We start from the raw sequence: 14559 nt of genomic DNA, 5'->3' as shown, positions 1-14559 counted from the left end.
TCTTAATCCAGTTGTTTTTTTCTTCATTGCAAAATCAAAGATTAATATCAGAAAAGGCGTACTTATTTTTGGGATGAGATTAATCTGATTCCTTGAACAGTTTGGCCTATATAATAATTCTGTCTGCCTTTAAAACTCTGTCCTTTTAGTACTCTGGGATTTGGATTTGTGTCTAGTAAATAATATGCGAGAAACCATTCACTTCCTTTTTTGTACTGTTATTTTAGTTTTAAACCAAACACAAGGTGAACTATATGCTGCATCTTTCATACAAAAGACTTAATTTCTTTTTACAGCAGTTGTGGTTTATCAGGGTGTGCTGGTGCTCAGTGCTGTGGGGTCTCAGTCCTCAGAGCAGTTCCCCTCTCCTCTTGGTCCTTGAATCACTTCCTGCTACTCCTCACTCGCCCAGTCTGATCAAAATTGAAAAAGAGATGAGCTGCTGCCCTCCAGGCAGGGCAGTGTATTGGTCCATGGAGCAACATTTACTCCTTAGTGGATATGTGAGGACAAACTGCAGAGCCCCACTTGACTGTATTTAATCCACTGTCACCTCTTGTAAGTGACACCTTTTCATTAATAGTAATTGGTACCCACATCTGACTTCTTTGTAATTTGCTGGTGGTGTTTAAATCCTTATATTTCTTCATATGTTAAATGCCTGCTCAATTATTAAAAGCAGGTGTTCGGAGATGAGTTGATGTGCGTTAATCAATGCCAAATATGCCTCATGTTCACGACAAACAGCGGATTTGTAAGACTGCAATGGCATTTTGAATTCAAGTTTTAGCATAATTACACTTCATGCCCTCAGTGGTAGCTTTACCTATGAAAAGATAGGAGGAGGATCAAATGGCATTGCATAGTACATCTGTTTTGAAGCCAAAATGCATTCTGGAGGTTACTTTACACTCAGGCATAGAATAACATGGCTGGATGAGCCAAAACCTTTCTTAGAGACACCTTATAACTTTTTAATATATCTTCAATTATTCACACAGTGATTGTCTGAAGGTTCCAGTTTTTTTCCAAAGCTTCATTAAGTAAGCTTTTCTTTCCATGTCTAAAAGAATCAGAGCTGGAGGCAAACTAAGTTTCTCTTGATCTACTTGCTGTGACGGTCTGGCAGACTTCTGGCATTTCCTGATGAAGACTTCTGGTTCCCAGACAGCCTTACCAAGTTCTGCAGTGCAGAGTTGGCTCTTCCTTTGAAGTCCAAATATGTTTTCTCTGGATCGCCATTGAGAACATACTCTTTAGCATGTCTGCTGTGAATGATGATCTGGCTTTGTCACCTTTTCATAAAGCTTAATTGTTTTTAAAGCCAAAAGGGAAAAATGGTGCTTCCCTTCAGCGCTCCTATACACAAATTGTATACTGTGGCATTTTCAGGGGAGGAGAAGTAACTTCCAAGAATGTAGAATTGCTGTATAATTAACTGTGAAGCGATTGACCTTCCTAGCAGATGTGGAAATCCTTTTTGATCTCTCTCTCTACCACCAAATTTCAGTTCTGGCTTGCTATCACAATGCAAGCCATCTGAGAAACTAAATTACTGGCGTACTAATATAATACATCGTGATCGTACCAATGAAGTTATACTCAGTTACGAGAGTTAAGTCATTGAAATTGCACTTACATTTCCTGTATATTGCTCACTTCTCCTTTCAGTTTGCCCCACTATCATTGCTACACACAGAAACCAGATGTTTGAGGTGACCACTAAGATCATGTACTTGGTGATCCTTTGGAGCATTAAATTCTGCAAATACTCTCATAAATCAATCAGGGTCTCCAAAAAATAAATAAATGACTAGTTCATTTTCATCTCCGAGTTCCATTCATGTGGTCTAGGTGGTGATGCCAGAAATTTGTTCAGAAATGCTCAGCATGTCAAAGTAGCCTGGGGTAGAGGCACATTCATAGCCAGCTGTTGCCAATTGGGTCATCCCATATCTCATTTGGACAGTAGGAACATGGGTTTTTAGCACTACTTTTATAAATATGTTCTAGTTGACAGAGGCATGTGGGATTGTTATTGGTTTTGTTTTTAAATGGGGAAGAAATGAAGAATGAAGGCATCTACAGCCATCTTTCTAGCATTGCATCCCCCTAACTATTTCTGTCACATTGCGTGAGTGTGGGCACCCTGCCCCCTTACTCAAATTGGGACTTTAAAGTCCTTTTCAAATTAATAGAGGAAATAAATACCTTTCATTACTGGAAGCTATCATTTTGATGGCAAAATTATGCAGAGACCGGGAACTCCTCCAAGTTCTGAATATCATGTTTTAGTGTATTTTACATGGCAGGTTTTTGGTTGGTTTTTTTCCTTCCATGTGCTTTGGGGCAGCTTTTAAGTTGCAGGTATCATTAAGCCACAGTATCAGCTTGACATGTTTAAACTGCGGCCTGATTGAAAGTAAAATTGTATTTAGACAGTGTTCTTCTGGACATGTGTGCACAGGGAGCCAGTGCACTAATGGAACACCTCGTAGACATTGTGCAGGGCACAGCCCCAGCTGTCTGGGGGCTTTGGGAGAGGAACTCCGTAGGTGCACTCCCCGTCCGTCTGCGTTCCTGCGCACTGTCCTGAATGGCTGACCTCAGCATGCCAGCAGGGCTGTAAACTCTGGAGAGCTAAATGCAGCAGATGTAAAAATTCCTTCTCCTCCTGTTGCTAGCATGCCTGCTTCCCATTGCAGAGCTGAGCCTGTCGTTTCAGTGCAGATGGCCAGAAACTCAATCCTACCTGGAGCCGGGAGAGCGTCTTTAGTGTCAACCCCGTGTTAATGAATCTGTTAAATTAGCCTGTGCTGACACGGCGCTGTAAGGGCACTTTGTTGTACATAAGGGCTTGTATTGTTTGATCAGTACATAACTGAGAGGGCATTGATGTAAAAAGGTGCTTGTAGACAGTGGGAGGGTATCGAGTTAGGTCAGTGTTTGCACTGCTCAGGCATCCACTGGGAGCAGGGCTGGAGAGCCGCGCTCAGCCCCAACTCCCTCCTTAAAGAACTGCAAGTTTCTCTTCAGGAGCCCTTTTTCACTGCATTCCCTCCAATAAACAGGGGTGAATAGAAGAAACTGGCCTGGGTTAAATATGTTCATCATTTTATGAGGTCTTTGGGTTATCCTAAATCTGTTTGAGTCCTTTGTCTTTGACTTCTTATCCTGCTGAAAATACATAGTGTCACCAGTGAAAATGTAGAAGAGAAATAAGTCTTTACATTCTATCCTTGATGAAGTTGCTCTCTCTCCTCAGCCCACTTATATTTCCATTTTAGAGTCAACATAATCAAATGTCAAGGTGGATTTTGGGGGGTGGGGGAGTTGTTTGGTTTTTTTTCTTGTTTCTTTGTGTTTTTTTCTTTATTGTTGTTGCTTTGTTCTTATAAAAATCTTACACAAAAAGTGTTCTTGTAGATTACTTGATTCCCAAAATAATGTTCAGCAACAGGTGGTCATACTAGTACCTTTCAGGGTTTTTTTTCAGTGCAGTATTAGATCAGAAAAATAAAATAAAAAATGAAGCATTACTTGAAAGAATTACATCTTTGTAGGTGATGGAAAACCAGGGAATTTGGTGAGGGAGATGAATATGAACCACAAAGTTCATCTGAAACCTAAATTCTGGAAGGTTGAGTGTTGGTGGGACCTCGGAGGCACTTTTTGAATGAAAAAATGCTTACTAAAGAGATTAACATGCTGAATATACTTTCAAATTAATACAGAGACAATAATATATACCTAGGATTCATGAGTTACAAACTGAGAATTTTTTATTGACCGAAAAATGGATAAATTTATTTTCTATTAGCTGTATTGCATTAACCAGACAAATGCTATTAAAAGTATAGCTATTTTGCATTTGCAAATGATAGGAAGGAAGCTGTGTGTTTGGGAAAAAATGGACCTATTTTAATACAAAAAAATCTTCCTATAACTAGCATAGATTATCTTGTAAGAAACTTTTTGGATAGGAACAGTTGATGGAATTTTTGTCTCAGAAGAAACTGATGTTATCTGCTCCTAGTGGGGTCAAGTCTATTTGTATTTTTAGTCTCAATATGAATGCAGACTATAGGAGAGTTGATTATATCACTGAGTCAAATATCTCTTTGCAAGAGATGGAATTGGGAACATGGGAAACATCCTTCTTCACTTCCCTAGCAGACACTTCAGCACTGTATTTAATGTAGTTCTAAATAAAATTTCTGAAATGCAGTCAAGTGAAAAGAATTAGTGTTTATTGTGGGTGGGCATTTCTAGGAGAGAGTTCAACGGTGATGAATACAGTCAACACTTGGAGCTTTCTTAGAGCCTGTAGGAGGAAAGAGGGATGGAGCAGTATATGTGTGTGAGGAGTGTAGTAATGGCACAGAACTATTGCAGATAAGTCTGTTAACAGATTTTGTAGGTGCCAGCCCAGGTGCATTTGCTGACAATATCTTTTCTTTCTAATCAGAGGACCCTTCTTGGTGGCTTTGGGAAAGTCATGGCATCCAGAGGAGTTTAATTGTGCCCACTGCAAAACCTCCATGGCATACATTGGATTTGTGGAAGAGAAAGGGATGCTGTATTGTGAGGTCTGCTATGAGAAGTTCTTTGCCCCTGAGTGTTCAAAGTGCCAGAGGAAGATCCTTGGGGTAGGTGACCAGCAAGTGGCCTGTTTTTTGGTGGGAGCAGTGATCACAGTGTTCAGTGCTTCTCTGCAATGAAATTCCATTTTACCTGGCCTAGCCTGCATTCTTTCAGATATACTCCTGACAGACCTTTTCTGCTCTCATTACATACAAAATATGCCTTTGGATGTTCTAATGTTGAACCTTTCCAATCTCTTTGAGGAAAGGTGCTATAGTCTCCTTGGCTCTTCTAAGCTCAGCTCCTGTTTCCATGAAGGTGTTCTGTAGCTGTTGCAATTACCAAATTTTCCTGAGCAAAACGCTTTTAATTGGCAGCTTTTTACAGAATGGGAAGGGGAAGTGAGGGAGGGAAATAAAAAGATCCTCCTTAGGTGAGCAGAGCATTAAGAACACACTGCTTGCTAGATATGAAGTTCTGAAATATTCCCAGTGTTAATGTAGATGGAAAGATGCATTATCCTACTGGGCACTGATATGGCTCATTTGATCCTGCCAGCTGATCGGCTGCTGTTTTACTGCAGACAGCAATGTGTCTGCATTCTTGTGTAACTGGGGTCATGCAGGGCTCTGGCAGCACAATTCTCAAGTTGTATTTGGCACTATAGTATCTTCCAAAACAGCACAGAGCAGTCATAATTTTCTGTATGATGTCTTCTGATTAACCCTTCACCAACTTCAGGAGAAGGCAGAGATGCTGCTTTTCTTATTTCAGGGGACCGTTATGGATGAGATCCTGATTGAAATTAAGAATTTGGACAAATGAGTTGTTAAAATTTGTCCAACTCTCTGTCAAACCTTCCAAAAACCCCAAAGGATTGCTCATGAAAAATAAGATGTACCATAAATAAAGCACCTCATTATGTTTAACATCGCAGAACTTGTGTGCACAACCCATTTTCAAAATAGCAGCAGGAAATGAAGTATTCTTGAAATGAATCAAGTGTAGAGGCATGGCTACCACAATCTAGTCACCACTTCGAAATAATGTGTTCCTAACACTTTTTCTAATCCCCACAGGAAGTAATAAATGCTTTGAAACAAACTTGGCACGTTTCCTGCTTCGTGTGTGTGGCCTGTCATAACCCCATCCGCAATAATGTCTTTCACTTAGAAGATGGTGATCCCTACTGTGAGACAGGTAAGAAGCAACACAACTGAAGTTTAAAGTTTATTGCAGCTGTGCAGGAAAGCAGAGCTCAGTAAGTTTGGGGGGGGAGAAATAATTCCAATTTCTCAAGCTGCATGTTAGAAGTGCCCCAGCAATTTCATGAAACTTTGAGATGTCAATTCAAAGCAACGACTGCTGCTGTAGACACTTTTAAGTTTGCAGCAGGAGGAGTTGGTGAGGATTTCTTCATCAGCTTCAGCAGCAGCAGGCTTCTTGTCGCTGGTATTACCTATTCCTGTTAAGTCCTCAGCTGGAGTATCAGTGATACATCAAAGTGTTAGTTTTAGGGTGACTTTCTGGTTGGGTTTAAAATAATCTGAAGTTTATGTAAATCTGTTTATTTACCAAGCGCAAACAAATGCCAGTGGCGTAATGTGTTTTTCTGTGAATAGCCTTATTTACAGCCTGAGGGGTTTCCAAGAGTAAGCAGTCTTGTCCAGGTAGCTTTTTGCAGGATCAAGGATGAAAAAACTGTCAGGGTAGAAACACAGTGATACAATTACAGCATTTGAAAGCCTGATAAGCAATATTACATGAACAATGTGGCCTAGAAGTCCAGAGCATTTCTGGTTTGGTTTTTAGCATTTCCAATTTAGCTAATCATAACATCTTTTATAAAATCATAAAATAGTTTGGGTTGGAAGGGACCTTAAAGATCATCTGGTTCCAACCCTTCTGCCCTGGGGAGGGACGCCTCCCACTAGACCATGTTGCTCAAAGCCCCATCCAGCTGGCCTTGAACATCTCCAGGAATGGGGAATCCACAGTTGCTCTGGGAAACCTGTTCCAGTACCTCACCACTCTCACAGTAAAAAAATGTCTTCCTGTTATCCAATATAAATGTAGTCTCAGTTAGAAGCCATTCCCCTTTGTCCTGTCATTACATGTCCTTGTAAAAAATCCCTCTCCAGCCTTCCTCTAGGCCCTCCCCCAGGTACTGGAAGGTGCTGTAAGGTCTGCCTGGAGCCTTCTTTTCTCCAGACTGAACAACTGCAATTCTCTCAGCCTTCCCTCAAAGGAGAGGTGCTCCATTCCTTTGAGCATCTCTGTGACCTTCTCTGGACTCGCTCCAGCAGGTTCACATCCATCCTGTCTTAAGAGCCCCATGGCTGGATGCAGGACTTCCAGTGGGGTCTTAGGAGAGTAGAGGAGATGGTTTAGAATCCTTCCCTTGCCTGCTGGCCACTTCTCTTGTGGTGTAGCCCAGGATCCAGTTGGCTTTCTAGGCTGTGAGTGCACATTGCCAGGCCATGTTGAGCCTCTTGTTAACCTGTTATTATTAATATGAACAGTTTTTATTTAAGCTGGTTTTCTAATTTGCTTAAAACTTTCCATCTACCCCTCTGAGCTAGGAAAGAAATAAACAATTTGTAAAGCAATTCCCACAAAATGGAAAAGAGACAAAATTGTATCAAAATTATCTGTTTTCACAGATGCATGCTGGATTGGAACTGTCAGTTGGACCCTTGTTATAGTTTTCCTTCTACTCTTAGGAACATTGCAGTTTCGCTAGCTGTAGAAATGGATTGACCAGAAAGGATTGAGCATGAAATTCTAATGACCTCTTTGAAGCTAAGATTTCCTTCGGAGCTGGTCCCAGAGTTGTTCGCAGTGGGTGCCAGGGAGAGTGCTAGGTACTGTAAGCATGAGGGAAGTAGGCCAATTTATCCAAATTTATCCAAAATTTCTCTTGTCAGAGCTGCTTTAATGAGATGTTGGCAGATACAAAAGGACAGTAGGTTATTGCTAACTTGGTGACAAATGTAGGGTGGGTAGGGTGTTGCTCCTATTGAATTTGTGGAGCAGCAGAGGAAACGGGTATATGAGCAGCATCCTCCAGTGTGACAGTACGGTGAAATTTCATCCTGAAGCAATGTGAAGCCCCTAATCCTGGAACCATTTGATGATTCAAAAATAGTACTGGAGGAATCAATAACTCCCCTTTGGGTGGAAAGCTCATGACAGGGTTTGTTCTGTTAAGGTTGAATTCTTGTTCCTGACACCAAATGACCCACATGTCGTGCAGTGCATTGATTTGCGCTACTGCTACAACTCTTGTGTAAAATATGCCTTTTTCTATACTGTGAGCGTGGGGAAAAACTGTGGCAAGATGTCAAGTATGTTACACTTCTTGCTAAGCTTATTTCTGAGATAGAAAGTTGCTAGTGCAAGTTAATGCAGACACAATCTGTGAGGTGTTATTGGCAGTGATACTTTGTAATGGCTCTGGCTCACTGACTAGATGTTAATTTGAGTTATATTAATTTTTCAAAGACTTTCAGTCCAGCTGGAGTTATGAGCCTATGACTAATTTTAAATAAATAAGTAGTAAATGTCATTGCCAACTTTCCTTCTTCCTAGTGCAAAGTAGAGTTCTAATTTTAAATCTGTATTTGAAATTATAACAGCATCAGCTATTAGTATTGAAGGAGGATTAATCTGCAGAATGTTCTGGGTGTAGATATTGAGGCTAAAATTAAAATAAAAGTCTGGATATCTACAACTTTGAACTTTTTCTAAGTGCAGAGTTAGTAGCCTTGTTTTAAAAATGCTGTGTGCAGGAAATACTGATATTTGAATATATAAGAAATCTGCCTTGGAAGGCTTCTGTGCTATCACAATTCAAGCATGCAAAAGAAAGCTGATGCCCTTCATTCTGCCTTATCTGCTGCCCTTTCTTCAGAAGAAAAGCCAATGAACTTATCAACACAACGACAGGCCAACTTACAAAAGGTTTTAACTGCTGGCACCAGGAAAATATCAGTAAGATTTTGTATGACCACAAATGCAAAGAGCTGAAAGAGTACAGTCATGAGACCATGGCCTTCAGGGGTTTTGCACATTGTTCTACCATTTGGTATTTTTATTGTCTTTCTACTTAAACACTTACAATTTCATTCCAGTAGCATGGATTAGTGGAGGTGATTGGTGAAGCAGTTTCTTCCACTGGCCTTCATCAAGGGCTTTGCTACTCCAGAGCAGTTGTGTTCCCCATCCTGTTCAGATCTCTCATTTTCAGGGAGGTCATCACACAAAACACTGTCTTAGTGAACAAAACCAGGACTTTTCTCTTGGGCTTGACACATCTGATGATCCTCTGTGGGCTCTGCTGCAGTAAGCATTAGAGCTTCAGCAGATCCGTGTAGTCTATCCGCTTCCCACCCCTTATAATTCTCCTTTGGAAACAACCTCTGGCATCTAATTTCCCTGTCAGAGACAGTGTTACTATGGTAGTAACACTCTGTTACTGGTAGATGGAGTCCAAAGCTTCATTATGGCTGTCACTTTGACTGTAGTTCATTTTATGAAGACATAATATTGCATGACATGTTTGCCATGGTAGTGTGCTGGTGCCAATTTCTCTCATGTTATAGCACTAATGCTACTGCTGTCTCCGTAGGAGTGAAACATTTGCTTCCTAGAATGGGATGTTTGAAAGTTGAAATAAGTGAAAAAGACTGGACAACTTGGGCTGGGGAATATGAATGGTTCAGTACCATTTATTTTAGTCCCTGCTTCATGAGATTGCTGGAGAAGCTTCTTGTTCTTCACAGTAATGAAGGGGAAGGGTTTGTTTGTTTGGGAGTTTTGTTTTGTTGTTTTCTCTAAAAAAACATGTGATGTATTTTAGTGATTAGAAATCACTGACTTGATGCAAATTTCTAGACTCCAATTAGGACAGAAGCCTAATGATTACATGGTTTTGAGTAGTGCAATCTGGGGCAAAAATGCTGCCAGAATGTAGGTCAGAGTTCATTACTCTGAGAAGGTCTGTAGTGTGAACAGCTGGGGTGTGCTTTCAAAGCAGAGTTGGAGAGAACGTAAGGAACATGTAGAGTTCATGTGAGTGCTCTCAAGGAGTGCATTTCCCCCACTCCAGCACACTGTTGATCTTAAGGAAATTAAACACCAGGAAGATGGAAGCATTGCCCACTTGAAAGGATGAGGAAAAGAACTGAATTAGCAAGAAGTCAACATCCCAGGCTTTCGATCTAGGAGCTCTTTATTCAGTATACTCAGTCTAACAAACATCAGCAAGTCCAAACCTATTGCCAATGAAAGAGCAAAGCTCTCAAAGGGTCAGTCCTGTTTTTCTGCATACGCTTTAAAAGCTGTTTGTATCTCTTTACAGATTACTACGCCCTCTTTGGTACGATGTGCCACGGCTGTGAATTCCCCATTGAAGCTGGAGACAGGTTTCTTGAAGCCCTGGGCCACACTTGGCATGACACCTGCTTTGTATGCTCTGTAAGTAAAGCTGGTCTGCCTTTAAACAAACCTTGGCAGCAGTGCTAACCTGACCCATGTGGGAGTTAGCAGCTCTAACCTCTCTCAATCCCCTGAGCCCAAACAAAAAGCGCTTTCCCAGTTGTTTGGAAGGTGTGTTGCTATTGTAAGCCTTTGGCTCGCGTGGGAGTGAAGGTGTTCTGGATTGCAGCCCTGTGTCCCAGCATTTAACCCTTGATGTTTACTTTCTCGGAGTTAGTGTTGAAGGCAGTAAGGGACTGGGCTGTGTTTCCAAAGTAGCAAGAGTGCTCTTGACATAAGGACACTGTAGCCAAGGTACAATGTATACAAAGTATATTATATGAGAAAAAAAAAAAGCAACAAAAAGAGAAGCCCCAATCTTAATGACTGGGGTTTTTGTCCTTAAATTCTGAATCTAACTCTGCTCCCAGTTAAATCCCTGTTGTCTTAGTAAAGGTTATGCTTACACCAACCACTGGTATTACATAAAAAGGATCCCTTAAAAAAAGGTAATTCTTAATCTTTGAATATATCTATGCATAAAACAGTACCATGACCAGGCATTCTGAATAGTTATGGTGCAATTCATCCATCTGAATTGGGTGTTCTTTTCTCTTTTTATCCCATTTCAGGTTTGTAGTGACAGCTTGGAGGGCCAGACTTTCTTCTCCAAGAAGGACAAGCCACTGTGCAAGAAACACGCCCACTCTATCAACATCTGATACTTGGAGCTCATCTTGTGTAACAAATGTACTGAGCAGAAAGGTTAAAATGTCCAATAATTGGTTAAAATTATTTATATACAATTTTTCTAAAATGGAAGAGAGATGTGGAAACTTGAAGAAGGGATTGTACACTAATTTTTCAGAGTGTTTATCATTTACAATTTTGCTTCATAAAAAGAAAGGTATCAGGAATTGCACCCAAGACAAACAATTAGAGTGTCTTTATCTCTATGCTACGCACATTACTGTTTTACATGATTTTATGACCACATTTATATCTGTTTCATTATAAGAAGTGAAGTATCTATAAAAGTAAATACCTGATATTAGAAGTCTCAGTCTTGCTGCTATTCAACAAATAAAAGGAGATTGGATTCAGCAATCCAGATCACATTATTTTGGTGATGTTTTTAAAGTATGTCCAAAAGTATTGCAGCTAAACTCCATTAAAAGGAACTTGAAGATAAGATTACATAAAATATATGGTTCCAAAACTTATTTTTCTTTAACCTGATATTCAAATATAGACAGCCTCCTACACAACTACATGTACCTGTGCCTTTGCACTTAAATTTCCCGTGGGTTTGCCCCAAGGGATAGAGGTTTTTCCAAAGCATTTAAAGTGGCTATGCTGGTGAAAAAGAATATTTAGAAGATGCCACTTAACAGAAAATGTAAATGGGATACTTTTCTGTAACTCATGTACCTACCAGAACACTAGCCAAAACCCTCTGCTGCTGGGGGTATGTTTGATAGGATGAAAATGTCAGATCACATCTTAAAGGAACAGGGATTTCCACTCTTCTGTTTGCAGTTCAGGTTTTAGGTAGTTTTAAGTGCCTTGGAAAGGGGAAATTGTGCTGAATCTGCAGGTAACAGTGTTTTGTGTCCAGAATATGAGATCCTGGTGTTGAATGAGGGAAGCTGCTGAAGTGCAGCTGAGGACATTGGTTTTTTCTCAGTACATTCTTTACCACGTAGCTCATGAATATGTATACTGGTGGTGTGCCAGGTAGCATACTGAAAACTTAAACTTTCTTGCTCAGCTGTTACGATTTTTATTAGTTTAGGTTTTATGTTTCTCTTTTCTTCCAAATGTAGGGAATGCATTGAAAAATTATATTCCACTGATTTAAGCAGCTCAGTACCTCTCAGAACTTGCAAGGGAGCAGAGAGACAATGCTGTCATTACGCATTTGCCATGAGCCAGGTCAGCCATTCTGTGGCTTGATAAAAATTTTGCATCCACACAGAGAAGGCAGCACAAGACCAGCTCAGTCCCCCTTAGCCTCAAATTAGGGCTTAACTGGTTTAATTGGAGCAATTGCAGGCAGCCAGGGAGGAGGTGGTGCTCCTCTGCACAGGGTGAATTTGCTTCAGCAGAATTGCGCAACAGAGAAGGGGGCTCTCGGGACCAGAGCAGATTCCTGAAGGAAACTGAATTTACTTGCTGTTTGATTCAAATGGGCTGTCATAATGAAAAGAATGTTAGTCTTTAGTGCTCTTTCTAGTGGACATTAAAAATAACCATTTACTGGTTTTGTTGTTGTGGGGTGGATTTTTTTTACTGATTCAACAAATGGTTTTATCCATAAAACCGTGGATAAAAAAGTCACAAAAATTTGCCACAGTTGAGTAAAGCAGTTGTAACAAGGAACATCAACAAAAGAGGAGGAAATAAAACCAAAATTGCTGTACTGAAATATGAAAAAATACTTGGCTTTTTATTAATTTGGTGAGACAGGTTCACATTGTGGGGCTGTTTCACTTTATTTCCTGAAGTTGTTTTTATTCAATATTACCACATTTCTTTCTTAACTCCCAGTGGTACAGAAGAAATTTGGTAAATTTGATGAATGTTGGTAAATGAGAAGAAATTTGGTGGTACGGTATAAAGTTGTTTAAAATGTTTACACTCTTGTAGATGTACCCTTTTGTGAATTTGGCTGAAAATCAGAAGGGTGGAAGCAGACTGGACAAGATACAGTAACATATAAGCCAGGTTACTTTTAAAATTAAGTGGAATGTGGAGAAATGAGACCTACAGACTGGGTTTCAGTGGAGCTTTATTGCACATGTGTGAGGGAAGAGGGAGGGCAATGCACAGAAAAAGGCGTTCTGTAATTTCTGCGATTCAAACCTTGCAGTTTTAACGTAGGATAAAAACTTCTCAGTTTGTCATTGTCCTTAAAAGCCAATTAAATTTTGTTTGCCCTCATAATTTTAATTGGAATTTTATTTTTTAATCCATATGCTCTAGGGTTTGAAATTTTGCAGTTGTTAATGAATTTGAGGACAAAAGCCTGAAAGGCTCCAATAGAACCGCTTTGTTTAGCTGCTTTGCCTTTTAATTTCAGCTTTTATCTATTTGTTTAAAATTTTAAAGGAAGCATATAGTCACTGATAGATAATGAATATTTAATGGCTTTACCAAATTATATAAATCAATTAAAAGGAACATAATTTTTATCATTATTTTAATAAGTGAGATTTTAGTAGAGCACTTTATAATAATGCCATATATCTCACTGAATATTTATTACCTTTTTTGTTGTTGTTGTTTAGAACTATTTCATCCTGGTATTCTTTTGTTTTATTTGTAAGCCTGCCTTTGCCTCTAGAGTCTTTTGGGGTCTGAGTGTATGTGTTTAAATATACTTCTTTCTACATGCACGCGTATGCATGTGCATTGAGAGATATAAGGATATATGTGTATTTGAATGCAGACTTAACATAGCAAAAAATCATTTGGGGATTTCATGAGATTCCCAACTGTTTTTCACACAACACACATATAGCATTCATGCTATAAGGGAATGTTACAGAGTCAAGACAGATATATTAGTAACCTAACTACTGTAAATCTTTGCATGCATTTTCAATCAGTCATTGTTTTTCTTCCAAAGCTGCCTGTGGGAGAATTTGGCTTAACTCTGTTTGAAGGTGAAATGTCTTTATAAGTGAATAATTGATTCATGATGACAGTTTCAGTATGTTGTAATGAAATAATTCAGGATTACATATAAATATAAATGCTTAATATAACAATGCCATAAACTTAAAAGCAGGAGTTGAGTTGTGGTTCAGTGTGTGTTGGTCTGTTAATTGTGTACCTATTTCTTCAGAGCTACTTGCATCATCTAGCCATGTCAGCTGCTTTGCAAACATTGTTTTGTGCTAAACTACCAGCTGTTAAATCCTGGTGATTTCTTTGCTTGTGTTTAATAACCTTTGGCATTAAATTTTGGCTGTTCACATTTGCAAATTTAATTATAATTGAAAAACATAACAAGCAAATAAACCCTACTCAAAACCTAAAATTCTCTGTCTTCAGTCATTTTGTGCTTGTTGGATATTTTCTTTACCCCTGAATCCTAGCCAGTAAAGGTAAGCCATGATTGTACACATGAATAGGTAGCATTTGAGCTGCTCATTCTTCAGGGTTTTGTGGGGTTTTTTTAGCTTTGTTTTACAGGGAAGGACCAGGGAGTCCTGGTTGACACCAAGGTGACCATGAGCCAGTGATAACTTCGCTGAGACAAGGAAGACCACCAGCCTCCTGGGGTCCATTAGGCAGAGCATTGCCAGCAGATGGGAGAAGTTATCCTTCTCTGCTCGGCCTTGGTGAGGCCTGTCTGCAGAGCTGAGTCCAGTGCTGGTCCCACCAGTACCAGAGACATGGCTGTACTGGAGTAAAGAGCCAGGAAGATGGTGAGGGGCATGGAGATTTGTCATAAAAGGAGAGGCTGAGAGAGCTGGGGCTGCTCAGCCT

At 39.8% G+C, this 14559-nt stretch overlaps 1 protein-coding gene across 9 annotated transcripts in view; it reads left to right on the top strand.

Moving 5' to 3' along the window:
- The window catches only part of PDLIM5 (PDZ and LIM domain 5), a 123026-nt gene extending 108919 nt beyond the window's left edge, over positions 1-14107 (top strand). For all 9 annotated transcript variants that reach the window (XM_088056768.1, XM_088056766.1, XM_088056761.1 and 6 more), the window contains 4 exons: positions 4469-4649; positions 5664-5784; positions 9947-10062; positions 10695-14107. In XM_088056768.1, the coding sequence (XP_087912894.1) occupies positions 4469-4649; positions 5664-5784; positions 9947-10062; positions 10695-10784 (508 nt within the window). In that variant the 3' untranslated portion in view covers positions 10785-14107. The remainder of the gene's footprint in view (positions 1-4468; positions 4650-5663; positions 5785-9946; positions 10063-10694) is intronic.
- The last annotated feature ends 452 nt before the right edge of the window (positions 14108-14559 follow it).

The sequence above is a fragment of the Pseudopodoces humilis genome, chromosome 6 (assembly GCF_049639895.1).
Source record: "Pseudopodoces humilis isolate 2021_Gansu_Grassland_sample_001 chromosome 6, ASM4963989v1, whole genome shotgun sequence".
Classification (NCBI taxonomy): domain Eukaryota; kingdom Metazoa; phylum Chordata; class Aves; order Passeriformes; family Paridae; genus Pseudopodoces; species Pseudopodoces humilis.
The sequence above is the reverse complement of the archived record's forward strand: the minus strand, read 5'-3'. Positions and strand labels throughout refer to the sequence as shown.